Source organism: Melospiza melodia, chromosome 27 (assembly GCF_035770615.1).
Source record: "Melospiza melodia melodia isolate bMelMel2 chromosome 27, bMelMel2.pri, whole genome shotgun sequence".
Lineage (NCBI taxonomy): Eukaryota > Metazoa > Chordata > Aves > Passeriformes > Passerellidae > Melospiza > Melospiza melodia.
In genome coordinates, this window is record NC_086220.1 from 3,649,839 (window position 1) to 3,669,954 (window position 20,116).

At 55.1% G+C, this 20,116-nt stretch overlaps 1 protein-coding gene across 4 annotated transcripts in view; it reads left to right on the forward strand.

Moving 5' to 3' along the window:
- The window catches only part of PTPRU (protein tyrosine phosphatase receptor type U), a 57,211-nt gene that overhangs the window by 26,878 nt on the left and 10,217 nt on the right, over positions 1–20,116 (forward strand). Inside the window, exons 9-28 of one of the 4 annotated variants that reach the window (XM_063177532.1) lie at positions 1,581–1,690; positions 2,019–2,220; positions 3,055–3,157; positions 3,266–3,539; positions 5,135–5,171; positions 5,699–5,837; positions 7,449–7,478; positions 8,388–8,545; positions 10,917–11,107; positions 12,332–12,404; positions 12,521–12,597; positions 13,313–13,330; positions 14,104–14,140; positions 14,438–14,535; positions 14,633–14,749; positions 15,319–15,473; positions 16,759–16,894; positions 16,986–17,135; positions 17,238–17,411; positions 19,883–20,023. In XM_063177532.1, the coding sequence (XP_063033602.1) occupies positions 1,581–1,690; positions 2,019–2,220; positions 3,055–3,157; positions 3,266–3,539; positions 5,135–5,171; positions 5,699–5,837; positions 7,449–7,478; positions 8,388–8,545; positions 10,917–11,107; positions 12,332–12,404; positions 12,521–12,597; positions 13,313–13,330; positions 14,104–14,140; positions 14,438–14,535; positions 14,633–14,749; positions 15,319–15,473; positions 16,759–16,894; positions 16,986–17,135; positions 17,238–17,411; positions 19,883–20,023 (2,420 nt within the window). The remainder of the gene's footprint in view (positions 1–1,580; positions 1,691–2,018; positions 2,221–3,054; positions 3,158–3,265; positions 3,540–5,134; positions 5,172–5,698; positions 5,838–7,448; positions 7,479–8,387; positions 8,546–10,916; positions 11,108–12,331; positions 12,405–12,520; positions 12,598–13,312; positions 13,331–14,103; positions 14,141–14,437; positions 14,536–14,632; positions 14,750–15,318; positions 15,474–16,758; positions 16,895–16,985; positions 17,136–17,237; positions 17,412–19,882; positions 20,024–20,116) is intronic. The other 3 variants (XM_063177533.1, XM_063177534.1, XM_063177535.1) reach the window with 3 other exon arrangements.

Consider the following 20,116-nt stretch of genomic DNA (forward strand, 5'->3'; position numbering starts at 1 on the left):
ATGCAGGCTCCCCATCCTGAGTGGTAAACCCTGGTTTGGGGCTGGAAAATCCAAGTAACTGGGCCAGACCATGTTGTTTACAGCATCCTTCTTGGACCCCAGGCAGAGCTGTGCTGGGCTGTGGGCAGGACACTGAGGGAGGTGTGCTGTGTCCATAGATTGTCCAGCTGGTGTTTCAGGGCCCGCCATGGATCCAGGTGACCCACAGCTGGAGACTTCATTCTGTGTGTGCATGAAATGATGAAACTCAATCCCAGGGACCTGTGGAAATGTCTCTGCAATGTGATGGTGCTGCAGGGAGCCACTTCTCCTGGAGGAAGCAGGCAGGGTGCATGTGATGCAAGCCAGGATAAATATATATAATTCCTTAAATAAATATATGTGTGCAAATATGGATAGCAGAGGGGTATGTGCACACCTGGGAGCTGTTGTCTGCATCCTCTGCCTTTCTCAACCTGGGATGGAAGCATGATACCTCTACTTGAATATGTAAATATGTGTGTGTGTGTATATATACATACATATATACGTATGTGTACATATATATATGTAAATATGTAGGTATTATAATATTAAGATAATATATAAATCATTATAGAGACAATAACAATGATACAACATATAATAATAAAAAATAAGATGTAATTGTCTATATATAATAATAGAAAATAACATATAATTATATATAGTGTAGGTTCTGTATATTAAAACCCAATCTCTGTAGGTACACACTTTACTGCCCTACAGGTTTCCGTAATTCTTCCCGAATTTAATAAGTGCCTGAGTACATGTGTAGGACACAGTGCCTCTGATTAAATTAACTTGTAAATCAGGTGGAAACGGTGCGTTTGCACGGTGGGAAGCTCGGGAGGTGATCCCTCTCTCCCAGTCCCGTAATTACACCCGAACAAAAGCTGTGAAAAAAGCCAATCAGAGAGAAGAGCTGCTGTCCCCTGCAAGGTTTGGGAGTGGGGGATGCTGCCGGTGCCTTCCCAAGCTGTTGCCTTTCCTTGCTGACCGCCTCGGGTGGAGAAATTCATCCTGAAGCAGCGGATATTGATCCCGGCACCACTGATTGCCGTCAGTGATTACAGTTATTATTGTGGTGGTGTTAATTAGAGGGGAGGCTGGGCCACGTCAGGCTCGTCTGCATGTGAGGATGCTGCTGCTTGCTGGCGGTGTCTCCACAGGATGCTAATGGCTCCAGGGGGGAATTGGGTTTGTGGGGAAAAAGGGAATTTATTTCTTTTTCTCATGCTGGAAAGCTTAGGCACCCTGTGCTGCTGCTGGTGCCTGGGCTGAGGTGCTGAAATCTGTGTGGTTTGTGCTGGTGTGGGAACCTCTCTCTCCCATGCCAAAGTATCACCAGTGGGTCCAGGTGCATCAATGCCTTGGGTGTCTCCCTGGGGAGCCACCAATCCTGTCAGGTGGCACATGCTGCAGGTGGGTGACATGGCACAGGGAGTGTGGTGGCTCGGTCACAGGGCACAACTGCCACAGCCACCCAGAGGGGTTTCCTGGAGGATTTCTTCTTACAGACTGGTTTCCAGCTGCATCCAAGCACATCTTTCCTTCCCCAGTGCCTGGCGGCATTGCCTCCGAGTCCCTCACCTTCACCCCGCTGGAGGACATGATATTCCTGAAGTGGGAGGAGCCAGTGGAGCCCAATGGCCTCATCACGCAGTACGAGGTACATCCTGGCTGTTGTGGCACCTGGGGTACATGGGGACACGGGAGGGTCCTGTTGAGGGGTGTGTTGGAGGGGTCTGGGACAACCTCTGCTGTCGGCCATGAGGATTAGAGGCAGCTGCTGCTGCTCCTGAGCCCTTTGGCTTTTCCAGTGAACCTCAGCTTTTGTTTCATCTCAAAAAGTCCCTGGCTGCCTTCAGGCTGCCCCATGACCACCTCCTCCTCTGAATTCATTATTTTCATCCCTTCTCCACCTGAATCTGGGTAATGTGCCCTGTCATTGTTTTAATCCCATCTCCCATGGGTGATGTTGTGCTCTGTCTCTGCAGATCAGCTACCAGAGCATCGAGTCCTCAGACCCCGCGGTGAACGTGCCGGGCCCGCGGCGCACGGTGTCCAAGCTGCGCAACGAGACCTACCACGTGTTCTCCAACCTGCACCCCGGCACCACCTACCTGTTCTCGGTGCGCGCCCGCACCGGCAAGGGCTTTGGCCAGACGGCGCTCACCGAGATCACCACCAACATCTCCGGTGGGTTCCCTCTCCTTCCTGCTGCTGGGGCTTCTCCTCCACTCAGGTGTCCTACGGTGCTGTGCAGCCCCTGGCTCGCTCCTGTGCTGTTGGTGACTGGCAGTGTTTTGGTGGCTGGATGCTGCCATAGAAAGATGCCCTTGGTGGTGGCAGCTGTGCTGTGAGCCCATGGGCAGTCCCCAAACTGGTGGGTACCTGTCTGGGGAGCCTGGCCAGCCCAGTGCTGGTGGCTGGTGCTGTCTGAGCTCTCAGTGTATGAGCGAGGGATTAATTGGGCTTTGTTAATAAGCTCTGCAGTACTCAGGGCTCTTTGCTCATGTCCATGGCGTCACATTAACTGCAGCAGATGGGCTGAACTGAGTGTGAATGAGGGCCCTGGGACAAAGCAACTCAAGCTGGGTCCCAGTGGCTGGCAGTGATGGTTTGGGGACCACAAGGTTATGCCAGGTATGAGGGGTGTCCCCCACCTTGCTCTGGGGGTGCTGCTGGGCTGGCTCAGGTGTGCTTCTGCCATGGGGAGGGGGGGGAAGCTCACACTGTGCCAGTGATTCTGAGTGGCGCTGTTCTTGGGCACATCTCAAGACTGGAGCATTTGGGTCCTGCTGAGGTTGGATCCCATTCTTGGTTTCTTCCCCTCTGCTAGGCTGGTGTTGGTAACCTCCCTTGTGCACACCCAGGGGTCATCTCTCAACTCTTGTTCAAGACATGCAGAGGTTTTTTACTTTAGTTGCAATAATTCATACGACACCACTGGGTGATGCCTTGCCCTGGGCAAAACTGCTCATGCCTCAGTTTCCCCCTAAGCCCCAGGACTCACCCCAGCTCCTGTTGCAGCTCCCACCTTCGACTATGGGGACATGCCATCGCCACTGAGCGAGTCAGAGAGCACCATCACGGTGCTGCTGCGGCCGGCACAGGGCAGAGGGGCTCCCATCAGGTAGGTTGGGGCTGCAGGAGGGTGAGACCCCAAAATGGGGTGATCCAGCAGGGTCCAAGGATGGGCAGGATTGTTCTTCCCAGAACTAACCTGTGCCTGCCCTCACAGCACCTATCAGGTCATTGTGGAGGAGGAGCGGCCCAGGAAGCTGAAGCGGGAGCTGGGGGGGCAGGAATGCTTCCCGGTGCCGCTCACCTTTGACGATGCCGTGTCCCGCGGCTCCGTGCACTATTTCGGGGCAGAGCTGCCCGCCAGCAGCCTCACTGAGGCCAAGCCCTTCACCGTGGGGGACAACCAGACCTACAGTGGCTACTGGAACCCGCCCCTGGAGCCCAAGAAGGCCTATCTCATCTACTTCCAGGCCATGAGCAACCTCAAAGGGGTGAGTAGCCCTGGCACCCTGCTCCAGCCAGGGGCTGGACCAGGTAAGGGCAGGCTGGGGTCTGAGGGTTGGTAAAAATTAGATTGCCCTCCCCTGGATCACCTCTGGGTTTACCACTGATGCCCTGCCAGGGCAATTGGTGCTCCAGGCCACCCTTATGGCATGTTGAGATGATGGGTGGGTGTCCTGCTCCAGCACCCCTGGTGGTGCCTGTCCCCATCCCCATGCCAATGCTGGGGGTGGAGTACTCTGATTTCCCCCACCCACTGCAGTACCAGCCAGGACACCAACAAGCACCAGTGCAGGGGAGCCCCTATTCCTGGGGCTGCTCCTGGTTTGGAGGAGGACTTTGGGCAGCCAGAGCTGTGTGTCACTGCTGGGACCCAGCGCTGGCAGGACGGCCAGTCCCAGCTCCAGAGAGCTCCTGGAGCTTCCGGGCTGCCCTTCCCTGCTGCTGCTGCCAGTTCCCTCTGTGGAGCTGCACCCCTGCACCCCCCGGGCTGATTCCTCCACGTCACCGGCTGGACCCCCGAGACCCTGTGGGGGCCCTTCTCGGCATCACCTGCTCCAGCAGCTCCTGTCAGACCCGCGGGAGCATCCTCATCCTGCACATCTCTGTCCTTTTGGAAAGCGGTTACTGAGTCCTTCTCTTTGCTCCGGGATCGTTCACACCTCACTGCTTCGTTGTAATTGGAGCTGAGAGGGACAGGGAGGGTTCTGGCTCTGGCTCCCTCGGCACTGCTGGATGATTGCTGGTGGCTGATGCTGTGTTACATCTTTCCTGCTGGGAGGTGCTGGATTTATCCCAGTGGCCATCAGATGTTGGAAAAACGCTGGATTGTAGCTGGGGTTTTCCATGGGTTTTGTGCCAGATGAAGCAAGAAGCAGGAGAAGGAAGAGCTGGAGATCCCAGGGAGAGCAGTGCTGTAGCTGGCCCTGCCCTGGGCATGCGGCATGGGCAGGTCTTGGGCTGAAAGTGGATGGAGCACATTGGTGCCTGATTTCTTGAGAGACTGGAGGATGCTTGGAGAAGACAGTACTGCCAACGTGGTGCTTTTTATTTTGCAACAGAAGTTGGATGCATGGAAAAATGGAATATTTTAGCTGAACCCATCCCTAAATTGCAAATGCTAAAACTATTGGAGACTTAAGCTGGAACCTCATGGCAACCTAGGCAGCAGATGCAGAGCTGGAGTTTGAAACTTTGACTGATGGAAGACAAGCCCATGAAGCTCTGGATGACAACCTGGGCGTGTTTCAGCTGTAGCTGGTGGCACATTGGTGACTTGTGGCTTGGCTGCGTCTGCTGGGCTCTGCACGCTCTTGAGCTTCACCATCCCCTCTGTGCCAGGAGCTGTGGCTCCAGCTAAACCTGGGAATGCTGGGGACAGATCATTCAGCAGCATCTCTTGGGCTGTGGGTTCCCAGGAGCTCTTTGGGTGCTGCAGCACAAATCACCCATGGACTCCCTCAATTTGGGAGCCAAGGCACCAATGGACCAGCCCTGTGCCCACCTGGCCTCGCTTGGGTGAGAGTGGGGAGCGGAGCTGCTGGGAAGCTCATCCAGCACTGACTCCCCCTTTTTACCTCCATAGGAAACTCGGCTGAACTGTGTCCGGATCGCTCGCAAAGGTGAGCCCTCCCTTTGCCCTGACCCCCCGAGGCTGCGGCTCCGGCAGTCGGGGCTCTGCTGTGGGCTGGGACCAGCACTGGCGGTGGTTGGGCTGCATGTGATGGGTTATTCCAGCTCCACCCCACACCCTTCTGTTTCTCACTCTCTTTGGCATCTGAGGTTTTTCCCTTGGTTGAATTTTCCTTTGTAATGCTGTTACCATGGTGGAGGTGGGGCTGGAATGGTGGTGCTGGATGCTGAATCCAGGGATGGATGATCTTAGGTGGGATGTGATGAAAGGTGCACAAAGGGAGTGTCCCACCCCACTGGAACTGAGAGAGGGACTTGTCCATGGTCATAGTGTGGCACTGCAGAGCCCTGTAGCATCTTGGTTGAATAACTTGTGTTCATGGAGAAACAAGCATCCCATGGGACAAATCTCAGAGTTTTCATGCCTGATGTTGTCAATCCCCCTGGAGTGGAATATGGTGGGTGCTCACATCACCTCATCCACCCACCCCGCCTGCCTGTCCCTGTCCCCTGGCAGCTGCCTGCAAAGAGAGCAAGCGTCCCCTGGAGGTGTCCCAGCACTCGGAGGAGATGGGCCTGATCCTGGGGATCTGTGCTGGAGGACTCATCATCCTGATTATCCTGCTGGGAGCCATCATCGTTGCCATAAGGAAAGGGTAAGGAGACCTGAGCTGGCAGCTGGTGCTTTATTTGTCCCTCCCTCCCTCCCTACTCAGCTCTTCTCCACCACCCCAGCACTAACTGGAGTTACTGGTGAGGATTCAGCTGCGCTGGGCAGCCTCCAGACACTCCCTTGAGCTGAGTCTCCATGTGCATCTCACTGGGCACAGAGCAGCAAAGTCCTGGGGATGTCCCTACTCCCTCTGCAGCTTTGTTCCATTGTCCCTCTCCCCCATATTTTTTGGTTTTTTGCTTCTCTTCCTGCTGGTTCTTGGCTTTGTGCTGTTCTGGTGATCCTGCACGGATGGAAATGCTTCTGGCCCGTCCCGAGCCCTGCCCCAGTGCTGAAGCCCAGCTGTCCCCATCCCACCAGCTCTTCCCTGCCAACAGCAGCCATGGGAAGTTGCTGAGATGAGATGTTGCCTCTGGGCTTCCCTGCTGCCTTGGCCAGGCCAGCAGGAGCACGTCCAGCATGGATGTGGCCGTTGTGGGGGGCTGGCACAGGGGAGCTCATGGGGTGGAGGGAGGAGGGCGAGGGCTTTTGGGGACACGCATCCCCGGGAGCGCTGGGCATGCGGCCGCTGCTGTGTAAGTGGCTGCAACGCCCTGGAAAAGTGGAAAAGTGGCTGCTTCTGTGCAGGGCTTGAGGCAGCACCGGGCTGGGGGGGCTCTCAGAGCTGGGATAAAGGACAGCAATTAAACACGGGGCTTGGGAGGATGGAGCAAAGTACGTGAACAGCCAGAGGGAGAGAAAAACAGCAGGGCAGAGCCTCGGCCCCTTAAATCTGCAAAGCTCTTTATGGCTGCGTGTACGGCTGGAAGGATCCTTGTGGATTTACGTTGCTGGAAGAGCAGGGCTCTGGTATCCCTGCACGCTTTGAGGTGCGGGGCTGGCTCACAGCTTCGTTGGCTCCTTCCCTGATGGAGCAGATGCCAGCAGCGCTGATGTGTTTTGGGGAGTGATGCTGTGGGTGGGAAGCTGTGAGTGTGGCTGCTGCATTCCCCTTGCCAGTGCTGCCAGGCAGGATGAGGAGGAGCAGCTCTGCTTCAGCATCCCAGGATGAGCCTGTTGAAGGATAAACTAGAGCCACAAATTAGATCTGGTGCTGAGAAGCCTGAATTTGGGGCTATTGGGAAGCTGGGATGAGCTCATAAATCTCCACAGTGCATTGCTGTTGGAGAAACACTGATGTGGTGGAGTGGAAATGCAGCCTTGGAATATGTTTGTCTCTAGTAAATGGTGCACTGGGAATGTGACATCCCAAGGCCATCTCCCCCCTCTGGGCCCCTAACCAACAGCCTGGGGGAAATCCCTACATTTGGGACATCTGACACAAACTTCTTAAAAATTATGGCTGAGCCCCTTGGCCAAGGGTGCTGTGGACACCCACCACAAGCATGGTCCCACTGAGAGCTGGTGCTTGTGCTCTCCTGCCAGGATGCCAGCTCCTGCCTGGCGTAAATAACCTGTGGGTGCCACAGGGGAGCCTGATTCCTTTATGGTGCATTGAATTTTCTGGCAGCTGACTTGCCCTGTGACCTCCCTTCCCAATAGTGGAGAAAAGCTGCTTATGCAATTTCTGCTGTTCTCTTTGCACGCTTGCCAGGAGGAACTACTATTCTTACTCCTATTACCCGTAAGTAATTGTCATTCTCCTGCTTTACCCTCCTCCCGGCCGCCCCCCTCACCCTGCTGCTCCAACAACTCCTTATCTCTGCCAAGTGCATTTTAAGGGTCTCTTTGGATCAGGGAAAATAATGCTGCCGAGCTTGTTAGAGACAGAAGGCAGTGTAAAGGGGAAGGGTCAGCAACTCTGAGTTGAATTCTGGATTTTAGCAGTGCCTTGCAGTGTTCCAGCCCCATCACAATGCTGACATGGGCTCAGATCTCCTGTTCATCCTTCTGGCTTAATCGCTGCTCTGGCTTTGGAGCCTGATGCTGCCTCTCAAAAACGTTCATTCAGCTTTCTTTAAATTACTTGAATTTGGGATGGGAGGTTCTGTCCCAGTGAGAACTCCTGGGATTTCCCAGCATTTTCATTAGGTGCCTAAAGAGACCCTGCATGGGGGAAAAAGCCTCTGCAGTGAGTGCTGAGCACAGGTTTACTCAGGGGGGATCCAGCCCATCCCTTGGGATGGATTTGGCCCCTGACATGGTTTTAAAATCACAGAATGATTTGGCTTGGAAGGGGCTTAAAGCTCATCTCATTCCAACCCTTGCCACTAGACCAGGGAGTCATGTCTGAGGAACTGGGGCTGGGGCATATCTATGTGATGGCTGGAGAGAGCATTTGTCTGCACAAGGAGCACACCTGGCTGTCCAAGGGCAGGGGACAGGAGGGGACATTGAGGTTGAGCAGCTGCAGCTGCTGCAGCCAGCGAGGGATGCTGCATGTGTGCCTGTGACTGGCTTGGGACAGCAGAGAAAGCGCGATGACCACGCTGCTGCAAATAATCCATCCTGCTCCTGGAATAATCCGAGCTTTGAGGGGACCTTCGAGCGCCTGATGGTGACTCCTGCTCACTTCTGCTCCTCCCCACCGCAGGAAACCTGTGAATATGACCAAGGCCACCATAAACTACCGGCACGAGAAGACACACATGATGAGTGCCATCGACAGGAGCTTCACCGACCAGAGCACGCTGCAGGAGGATGAGCGCCTGGGGCTGTCCTTCATGGACACCCACGGCTACGGGAACAGAGGTGAGCCTGGGAGCCTGGCATGCCCTGCTCTGCTTCCACAACTCTGGAACAGAGGTGAGCCTGGGAGCCTGGCATGCCCTGTTCTGCTTCCACAACTCTGGAACAGAGGTGGGCCTGGGAGCCTGGCATGCCCCGTTCTGCTTCCACAACTCTGGAACAGAGGGGAGCCTGGGAGCCTGGCATGCCCTGTTCTCCCTGCACAACTCTGGGAACAGAGGTGAGGCTGGGAGCCTGGCATGCCCTGTTCTCCTTTACAACTCTGGAACAGAGGTGAGGTTGGTAACTGGCATCCCCCTGCTCCCATCCCACGACTGTGGCAAGCAAGGTAGGGATGGGGACCCTGGCATCCCCCTGCTTCCTTCCAGCCACAAAGGTGCCCAATAACCCCAAAATATCATAGAAACAGCCTGCCAGAGCTCAAGGAGTGTTTGGACCACGCTCTGAGGCACAGGGGGGTGAGGTTGTTGGAGTGTCTGTGCAGGGCCAGGAGTTGGACTCAGGGGTCTCTGTGGGTCCCTTTCAACTCAGGATATTCTGTGATTCTCTTGAAGGCTTGGTGTTACATCTGGTTTAGACTGTGTGTGGCTTGGCAGGTTCTTCCTTGCCCTGTGTAAATCTCCAAGAGCATGGATTTCATCTGTGTTGGAACTTCTGCCCCCATCCAGGCTGTGCTGAAGGGGAAGCTCTTGTGGGGAGCTGGATCTCTGTTTTCTCATGGAGATCTGTGCTTGTGGCTGGGCTCGTTGAGGCCATTTGTGGTTTCAGGATCTGGCTGCAGCCCCCTGGAACTGGGTGAATCCCACCTCCTCGTTTATGCTGAGGGTGGAAGCTTTCCCCCAGCCTTCCCCCACAGCCTGGGCACTGAAGGGTTAAAGAGCCCCCGCTCTCCTATCAGAGGGAGACTGATAACTTCACACCCACCAGAGGATGTGTCTCCATGCTGATTTAGTTGTAAAATAACTCTCTGGCTGCCCCAGTTTCAGCCATATGCTAATAACATCTGTTACAGTAGCTGCAAGATGCCGCCTGCACGCGGGACTGATGCCTTCCTGCCATTGTCTCGTGGATCATTAAAGCCCAGAGGGCAAACTTTCCTCCTCTTTACACATCGAGCTAGGTTGGGTGTGTTTTTCCTTTGGTCGCTGTCCTTGAAACTCTCAAAGGCTGGTGGGGCTGAGCTGGGGAGCTCAGGCTGCCTGCCATGGCTGGGAGAGTCTCCATTGCCTGTGAACATCCTTAATTAACAAAGGGAAATTAATGGCTTGGTGGCTGTACCCCCCACCCACTTCAGTTTCTGTGCATTTAAAAGAAAGTCACTGATCCTCATGGAAACCCCAGTGGTTCCTCAGCGTGTGGCTGTGGCAGCACCTTGCAAATGCCAGCAATTAATTAATTCCTCTTTAACCCCAGCAGCTGATGAGCCCATTGGTCAGGTCATGGGGTGTGGAGGCACTCTCCTGGGTTCTCCTGTTGGTTCCCACTGCCGGAGGGCAGGGTTAGATGGGATATTGGGAAGGAATTTTTCCCTCTGAGGCTGGGCAGGCCCTGGCACAGGGTGCCCAGAGCAGCTGTGGCTGCCCCTGGATCCCTGGCAGTGCCCAAGGCTGTGTTGGACAGGGCTTGGAGCACCCTGGGACAGTGGAAGGTGTCCCTGCCCACAGCAGGGGTGGCACTGGATGGGCTTTAAGGTCCCTTCCAACCCAAACCATTCCATGAATCCCTGCCTGCCCTTCTCTGGGAGTAGCTCAGAGCATCAGGTTTTGTGCAAACCCAAATTTTGGGATCTGGTGTGGGAACTTGCCCTGACAAACACAGGTGATGTCTTAGTCTGGCTCTGCTGGTAATGACACAGCAAAGGCATAAACCAGGTAAATACTGCACAGGCTCTCCATCAAAGCAGCAAGCTCCATTTGTGGCAGCATGAGGAATCCAGTGCTGGTCTCTAGCAGTGAGGGAAATTAACTGTTAAGCTGTGCTGGAGACTTTGGCATGGTGATTTTTCAACTTAGAATCTTGTGTGAATATTTGGGCATGGAGCTCTTGCTTGTCTGCATGGGAGCTCATTGTTCCAGCTGAGGGGAAATGAGGTTATTATCCCCTTATGGCCTTGCCCACTGATTTCTGATTGACCTGCTGAGGTCCTACAAGGCTGTGCTGGGCATTTTTGGCTTTGTGGTGTAGGAGGAGCTGTAGAGAGCACCAGGGGGTGGGAGTGGCATTGCGGGCCGGGCCCTGGTGGTCCCTTGAGAGGGCCTGCAGCAGCCGCACCTCCCAGTGCGTCTCCCGCAGCCTCTGTGGCCGTGAGGCGGCGATGGGGATGCAGCCCGGGGTTTTGCTGCCCTGCTAGCCCCCGGCTGTCCCTCCTGTGCAGGTGAGCAGCGCAGCAGCGTGGTGAACGAGTCCAGCAGCCTGCTGGGGGGCTCCCCGCGGCGGCAGTGCGGCCGCAAGGGCTCCCCGTACCACACGGGGCAGCTGCACCCGGCCGTGCGCGTGGCCGACCTCCTGCAGCACATCAACCAGATGAAAACGGCCGAGGGCTACGGCTTCAAGCAGGAGTATGAGGTGGGGACAGCTTGTGGCAGCCTCTCAGGGGAGCGGGGGGTGGGATGGACGGGGGGACACGGGTGGGATCAGGGGGAGCAGGGGGTGGGATGGACGGGGGGACACGGGTGGGATCCGTGTGCAAGGAGATGATGGTCTGGGCCTGGAGCTCTGGATGGGAGCTGGAGCTCACAGCTCTGGGTTGGCATTGTCAGCATGGGGGCTGTCCCTGAGGCAGGATTGAATGGCTGGTGCTGGCAGCTCTGGGTTATTTCTCAGCTTGAGCAGGTCCCTGAGATGAGCCAAACCAGCCCTGTCTGCAGTGCACCATCCCAGCTCTCCTGCATGGGCCAGGGCTGCTCCTTCCTTTCCTTTCCCTGGGCATCACTGTGTCACCTTCTGCTCTCCAGCACACTTGACCTGTGATAAGCATGGCCATAGTCTAAGAACAAGCAAATCCTCTACAATCTGGCAGCTCCAAGACCATGAAGAAAGACACTGGGGAGAAGATGCTGTGGAGGGTGATGTCAGGGGGAGATATTTCTTTCCCAAGAGTTGTTGGTGGCATCATGTCTATCCCAGCTGGCCAGGTCAGAGCACTTGTAACAGAGCAGGTTATTTCACAAGTCTCTGCCTCAGCACAGCCAGCGGGGTCATTTCCTGACTCCTCAGTGTCCCACAGGTCTGGAGATTGAAATTTCCCAGTGAAATTACTGTTTAATGCTCAGCTGTTACAGGAGCAGGAGCTCTCCCCCCCCTTTCACGCATTGGACAAACCAGGGCTTGCGATAATCATTAGTGCTCCTTGAAAAGCTGCTGTATGTTCTTGGAACTAGTCATTTGAAAGCACTCAGATATTATGGGAGGGGAGAAAACATGTAATTTCCTTCCACTTTCCACCTCTTACGCCAATCTATGAATGTCACTGTTATTACACACAAACCTGTTCTGTGCTGGGGAGAGAAAGGAACTGGGGAGGTTTAGGAATAAAAAAAACTACAACCAACCCTAGGAAAAAAAAAACAAGCCAGGCAGTCTGTAATTTGCTGGAAAATGGGCTGTTTTGTGGATGTAACAGGAGTGTGTAGCTGGCAGAGTGTGCTGTGGAGGTGGAGACGAGGCTGCCTGAACCAGGTGTTGGGGTGGAGGGACCACCCTGTCTGTCCTGCTCCCCAGGGAGCTTTTGGGGCTGGGGGAACCCCAGAGTCCTGCCCTGAGCTTGAGATGTCCATCCTTTCCTTACAGAGTTTCTTTGAAGGCTGGGATGCTTCAAAGAAGAAAGACAAGACCAAAGGGAGACAGGATCATGTGTCCACATGTGAGTGCCCTTAGCAAAGGCTTAGACACCCCAAACAGCTTCAGAATCTCATATTCTGCAGATTCCTGGGCCTGGTGGGCGAGCAGGCACTGATGGTTCCTGTCCCCTTTCCCCAGATGACCGTCACCGCGTGAAGCTGCACCCGCTGCTGGGGGACCCCAACTCTGACTACATCAACGCCAACTACATCGACGTAAGTGGGGACAGGGCCTGTGCCCCTGGGGCTCTGGGCTGCAAATGAGCTTCCTGTGGCCTCTCAGGGTTTGTCCAGCAGCATTTGAAGGACTTTGGACAGCCCAGCATGGGCAGTTCAGTACATCATGAAGGACCTGCCTGATTTATTTGTGTTCATCAGCTGTTTCTGCTTGTTGCATCTCTCTCTGCTCTGCTCTGTCCCTCCTTCTCATTCCCTCTCTTCATTTCTATCCTCTTCCCCCTCACCAGCTTATGTGGCCGTGGATCTCCCTCTCCCTGGGTGGGGGATGCAGAGGTTGAGAGGAACAAGGGACCATCAGGGGCTCACACTGGAGTACCCCTCGATCCTGCTGGTGTGTGTGAATCTGGGTAGAGCCCAGCCCTAGAGTCCTCTGGGAGCAGTGTCCCCGAGAGCGATGTCCCCTGCCACCTCCAGTGATGCTGAGACCAGAGCAGCTGCAGGAAGGCTCCAGCATCTCCTGGAAGCAGCAGCAAATTCCACTTTTCCCTCCTGCCCAGAGGGTGTCCGTCAGTGTGGCCTGATCCCAGTGCCCAAGCAGTGTCCCTCAGCCTGTCCCTGTTCCCTGTGTCCTTTCTGCCCTCTCTCTCCATGGCCTGCTCCAGGGCAGGTGCTCTAACCCCTCTCTGCTCTGTGCCTCACTAATATCTCTGATCTTTTTCTCTCAAACCTGTGTCCCAATGGGATCGTTAAGATTCGGATTAACCGAGAAGTAAGTAGATTCTTCCCTCTCTCCTCCCTTCTCTGCTCCCATCTCCTGCCAGGCCTCACCCTGGGCAGTGTGGTCTAAATACCATCAGGGAGAGGCAGGCTGGGAAAATGTGTCCATAAACCTGGGAATGTCCAGGGAATGGGAAAGCAAGGTCTGTGTGGCACTGGGGCATGGAAAGCAGGGCCTGTGTGCTCTGAGAAAGGGTTGAATTTGACCAACAGAAGTCCCCTGTGAAAAGACCCACAGGGGATGGAGAAGCCACTGTCACCTCCATGCGTGTGGTGTGGTTTAACTCTGCTGGACCTGTGGCCAGGGTGTGGGATATTGTGTTCACAGTCCCTCTGGCAGTGGCCTGGCTGGAATGTGCTCTTTGGCATGTTCTTGTTAAGGGCTGAGCAGCTGGGATCAAGGAAGGGAGTGGGGCTGTCTCAGCACCAAGTGGCTGCTGTGCAATAGGGGGATCACTAATGGAGGTCTCCTGGCTGCAGGAGCTGGAGTGGAGCTCATGGATCCCTCAAGGTGCTGATAAAGGATTTTGCAGACCAGGGGTGTGGGTTGGGCATTACATGAACCTCTTGTGGGATGCAGGAGATGCACCATCCCAGGACAGGGTGTACTGAGTGTGGGATGGCTGCTGAACCTCCTCCTCCTTCTGTGGTGGACTTGCAGGACCTAGCCCAGTGGCTGTGAGGAATTTCTACCAGTTGGGTGGCTGGGAAGTGTCTAAGGGTCTGTGCCCCAGCTTGGGAATGATGTCTCTGCTTCCCTTGCAGGGCTACCACAGGTCCAACCACTTCATAGCCACACAAGGTGAGTCATGCCCTGCCCTCTCAGCCAGTGGTTCCTCACCTCCTGTGTACCAGCCAGGTTTTATTCCTGGTGGAATTAAACCTTACAGGAGCAGGAAAGGAAGGGAGGGGGCCAATGTGAACCTGCTCCCACCCCTCATGCCTCCCCTTGGCACTGCACAGCCCTGGGGAAAAGGGATCTGAGGTGCTGTGGAGCTGTTTGTGCCTCAGAGGCAGGAGAGAGGATTGGGCCACTACCAGGGCTGGGTTCTGCTGGTGGTGCCCATCCATCCGTGGGGGCTTTTACTGTGTCCCCCAGGGCCCAAGCAGGAGATGGTGTACGACTTCTGGCGCATGGTGTGGCAGGAGCACTGCTCCAGCATCGTGATGATCACCAAGCTGGTGGAGGTGGGCCGGGTAAGTGTCCCTGCTCCCATGCCATGCCATGCCATCCCATCCCTGCTGGAAGCCACCTCTGCAGAGCCTAGCCCCCCATCCCGTGCTCTCCTTGCAGGTGAAATGCTCCAAGTACTGGCCAGATGACTCTGAGATGTACGGGGACATCAAGATCACGCTGGTGGAGTCCGAGACGCTGGCGGAGTACTCTGTGCGCACCTTCGCCCTGGAGAGGGTACGGCCCTGCCCTGCCTGCCCTCCTCGGGGACAGACCCCTCGGGCACCTCTCACACTCCATAGCTTGGCATTTACCAGTATCCTGTTTATTTAACCCAATATGGGGTCAGCAGTCGCTCCTTCCTTTGCCTTTTCCCTGGCTCTGCACCCTGTGCCGGGTGAGCAGCTCAGTCCCACCTTCGTTTGGACAGTGAGTGAGTGTTTAATTTTCGTGTGAGTGTGGTGGGGGTGAAGGATGTGTTCCTCTCCTCTGGGCTGGAGGTGATGTAGCCATCAGTCTGCAGCATGGTAACTGGAGATGGAACCGGTGCAATTTACCCATTAATCTACAGCAATGTCAAATTACTGTCTGGTTATAGGGCAGGGACACCTGAGGCTGCTGCCACCTCCTCCTTTTTCTCCTTGGTGGTTTTTAACCCTCTTGGAGCCAAGAGGAGAGAGCTGTGGGGCTGCCCAAGCGTGTGACTGCTGTGTGGTCCATCTGCCTGGATCCTGAGCTGGTAACTCATGGATTCCTGAGGAAATCAAGTGTTTGAGTGACCTTGCCCTCTCACCCTTCCCTTGCAGCGGGGTTACTCGGCCCGGCACGAGGTGAAGCAGTTCCACTTCATGTCGTGGCCCGAGCATGGTGTCCCCTACCACGCCACAGGGCTGCTGGCCTTCATCCGCAGGGTGAAGGCGTCCACGCCGCCCGACGCCGGTCCCGTCGTCATCCACTGCAGGTGGGGACAGGCACGGGTGGCAGGGGGGTGGAGGGGACCTTAAAGCTCATTCCCCCACCACGGACTGGGACACCTCCCACTAGTCCGGATTCCTCCAAGCCCTGTCCAGCCTGGCCTTGATGTCCCTCTGCGATGGCATCTGTGAAATGTCACCACTGGGCTGGTGGCAGCAGGGGCTGGTGCACGGGGACAAGCAGGGAGCAGCGCTGTTTTGGGGCTCCTCCAGCCTGTTACTGGTGACAGCTCTGTCCCAGTGGGCAAAGGTGGAACGGCAATGGGCAGCTTGACCACTGCTGATGGTCAGGATGTGGGGGTCTGGCTGAAGGGAGAGGCAGGGGGCAGCAGGACAGCCCTGTTCCCAGGGTTACCCACAGGGCTGTCCCTGCAGGGCTCAGCCACTGGGATGCCAGAGCTGGGAGGACACGAGTGACACATCTGAGCAGCTTTGGTGGCTCTCTGTGCCCTGAGCAGGCATTCCCACATGATGGGCTAATGGCTTTTCCTCCTCTGGGCAAACCAGGAGGAGCTGATGAGTGGGAGGGATTTTTTTATTTTTTATTTGATTTCTCCCTGTCAACTGCCTCATCAGCGTTCATTCACCAGCCGGTGTGATTAGTGCCCGTAGCCTGTAATCACTGATAATCATGACGAGTGATTCATCAGCCCCAGAAATTAGTATTTCACTGGAAAAGACTCTGTAGGAAAGGGACAGGGGGGTGGCTCTGTTCCTGGCACATCACTGGAGGGCTGTGTCAGGGCACAGTAGGTCTTTGACTGTGACTCCAGCCATGCCAGGGCCTGGGACATCACCACTGCTCTGGGTACCCTGCTGGCCTTAGCCTTACCCTGAAGGTCTCACCTGGTGCATCCAGAGCTGCTCATGCCAGGGGAGCGTCCCTGCTTCTCCCAGGGCTCAGAGCTGAGCCCTCCTTGGTGCTTTTGGGCTGTGATCCCAGGGGACTGTTGGCACTTAGACGGTTTAGTTGTTGGTTTTGTTGCAAAACCCATGTGTTCTGCAGCCTTAAATGAAAAATGAGCTTTAGACATGGGTGCCCACCTGACCTTCACACACTCTTGGGGCTGCAGCAGGGGTGTTTGGGCAGGTTAAAGGCTAAACCAGGCTCTGGAGGTGTGTGAGGTCCTGGCTGCCCTGCGGGGTTGCCGGGTACAGGATCTGTGTGTTGAGCCCTCTCCCACAGAGGCCTTGCTCGGTGCCCAGCCCTTTCAGGCTGTGTGTGGATGCCAGCACAGACTGGGAACGTGTTGTTTCTCCCTCCATCCCCAGTGCTGGCACGGGGAGGACTGGCTGTTACATCGTGCTGGATGTGATGTTGGACATGGCTGAGTGCGAGGGCGTCGTGGACATCTACAACTGCGTGAAGACCCTCTGCTCACGGAGGATCAACATGATCCAGACAGAGGTGAGCGGCCTTGGGGACAGCTGGGGACACCTGGGGCCGCTGTCACCAGCCAGCTTGGGAGGCTCAGCCCTGTCCCCTCTTCTCCCCAAAGGAGCAGTACATCTTCATCCATGATGCCATCCTGGAGGCCTGTCTGTGTGGGGAGACCAGCATCCCTGCCAGCGAGTTCAAGCCCACCTACAAGGAGATGGTGAGGATAGAGCCGCAGAGCAATTCCTCGCAGCTGCGAGAGGAGTTCCAGGTGAGCTCCCAAAACCTCTGCAACTGCCCCCTGTCCTCACCCTCCCGGTGCCCAGCCCTGCTGGCACGAGGCAGGGCTTTGAGGGGACCCGTGTGCCCGCAGACCCTGAACTCGGTGACGCCGCACCTGGACGTGGAGGAGTGCAGCATCGCGCTGCTGCCCCGCAACCGCGAGCGCAACCGCAGCATGGACGTGCTGCCGCCCGACCGATGCCTTCCCTTCCTCATCTCCGTGGATGGAGACAGCAACAACTACATCAACGCGGCCTTAACTGACGTGAGTGCTCCCTGGGGAGGGAAGGGGCTGCTTCCTGTGGGCTCAGGCAGCTTTTCATGGCAGAACTTGGTTCGGTTTGGATTTATGGCCTCATTTTGCGTGTGGGCGGGAAGGGTCATGGCAGCTGCGTGCAGGGAGGGAAGGGCTGGGATGGTGCAATGGGGTCCTGCACCCCTTCTTTTGCGTAGCAGCACCCTGCAAGAGCTTTTCTCCTGCTCTCGTGAGCCAGGCATAGAGGGACATCAGGATTTTGCAGTGACACTGGAGCAGGGGAGGAAGAGGAACCTTTTGGGGGAGTTGGTGGCATTAAGCCCCCCATGTGCTGCCAGCCCCCCCGTGATCCTCTTGCCCCTCCTGATGCAACTGAGGGGGCTCTGAACTGCTCCCAGAGCCAGCGTGCATCCCCCTGGTGCAGTCAGAAAGGACCCCGTGGTGACAAAGCAATCTCCTAGTGGCTGATGATCACAGAGCAGAGGATGCTGCAGGCTCCAAGCCCTCACTGAGGGATGGGGTCATTCATCAGCAGCCCCACTTCCCTTTCCTTGAAATGCTTTGCATGGGCAGCACAGAGCCCCCCACACCTCAAACATCTTCCCCAGACCCTCCTGGTCACAGCTGAGCACTGGCACCAAGCTGAGCATTATGTTTTCCATGCTGTGGGTGATTTATCCTGCTGGATCTCTGTGCAGATCCCATCTCCTTGATTCCTGCTCCCACAGCAAAAGCAGTTTGTAAAGCAGAGTGAGCTGCTGGTGGTGGGGAGTGGCTCTCCTAGTGCTGCAGTGGGATGGGAGTTTTGTTTCCAGCTTGCTTGCTGTTTGCATTTCCATTTTATCTTTATGCATCACTGAGCCTCCCTTAATCTCTACTAAAGGGTCAGTGAATGAAATATTTTTTTATAGACAGACAAAGCCCTTTGGATGAAATTCTTGCTGAAGAGATAAAACCTATTTCCCTCTTTGGGTAAAAAAAAAAAAAGTCTAATTTTCTTTAAGTGCCAAAGTGGTTTGCTCAGTCAGTCTGTCCATCTGTCAGATCAGCCTGGCCTGTGCCACCCGTCAGTGGTGCGGGTGCCAGTGGAGCCGTGCCCTGCTCCACACCGTGCTGTCACTTACACCTGTGCCAAGAGGAGGATGCCAAGGCAAGCCTGGGCAACACATGGTGAAATCTCTTTCCCCTTGCTGCTCTCATGCCCCTCCTTGAAGGTGGAAAGCTCTTGCTGAGTGCTGGGTCTCGCTGCTGCCCATGGACAGGGCCATAGGAATGGTTCAATAAGGTCATTTCTGTGAGCTCAATCAGGAGGTCCCACAGCAGGCAGAGCACCCCCATGAGCACAGAGCTGAGCTGATTCTGGGTCTGAAGAGGCTTGAGCCAAACTGTGTTAATTTAGGTGTGCCTGATGCAGTGTTGAGCTCAGCTGTCCCTTGGCAAACCAGCAGCAGGATGACCAAGGGGATGTATCTTGTTCAAAGCACAAACCTGAGATACAGTAATTTCCTTCCCTCCCACTTCCTTCTTGCAATCTCTAGTATTGTTGCAGGGAGCCCCCGATGCAGGAATAACGTGCATTGACTTTATGATTTCAGAAGGCTGAACAAATACTTTATTAGGCTATATTATACTGTACTACTACTATACTACAGTACTAAAAGAAAAACCTGTGACCCTTTCAGACAGTCATAACACAGCTTTGACCTAATTCAATCTAAATCACCATCAATTCAATCAATCTAAACCACCTGTTACTAGTGTCCAATTAAGAAATCCCTCTTCAGTAAACAATCTCTGTAACACCTTCCACATGTGCCAAACAACAGGTGCAACAAATAGAAATAAGAATTGTTTTTCTCTTTCTTTGAGCTTTCTTACTGCCTTCCCCAGGATTCTTTCTGGGAAAGTTTTCCTGCTGCTCTGTGTGAAGAGAGCTGTGGCCACACTCTGGGATCTTTTTTGGGGGCGGTTTTCTTCCTCCCCACAAAAAAAAAAAAAAAAAAAAAAAAAAAAAAAAAAAAAAAAAAAGAGCCCAGGTCAGTGGTTGTCTCTGTTGTCTCTGCTGCTCTCAGTGCCTGGTGGTGAGGTGCTGTGAGTGGGGGTGATGCTGTGGGTGATACTTCCAGTCAGGGCCAGGTGCACAGCTGGAGTCTGGGGTCTTCTGGGAGCCACGGCTACTGCTTGTTCTTTGCTCAAAGGTGGCATCTTTCCCCTAGTTATTTATGCAAAATACTCTTTCCTGTGAAAGCAAAATGTGTGTGTTTTCATCCTGACCAAGGGCAAGGATCACTTGGATGTCCGCATCATCAGGACATGGAGGAACTGAGGCTGTGCCAGGGAGACCAGCTCTGCTCAGGCATGGAGAAGAGGGTTTTGGTCCCACTCATCTGTTGCACTGATTCTTTGGGGTGTGACAGCAGTGGCTCCAGTGCCACCACCGTGACACTGTCCTTACTGGTGCTTGTCTCTCCTCTCCACAGAGCTACACCAAGAGCGCTGCCTTCATTGTCACCCTGCACCCGCTGCAGAACACCACCACCGACTTCTGGCGGCTGGTGTACGACTATGGCTGCACCTCCATCGTCATGCTCAACCAGCTCAACCAGTCCAACTCTGCCTGGGTGAGTGCTGCTGCCCTGGCACTGCACCACGGGTGGCTTTGTCCTGCTCCGTCCCCATTGCCCTGACAGTGCTGCAGCCCCTTGCCTTGCTCC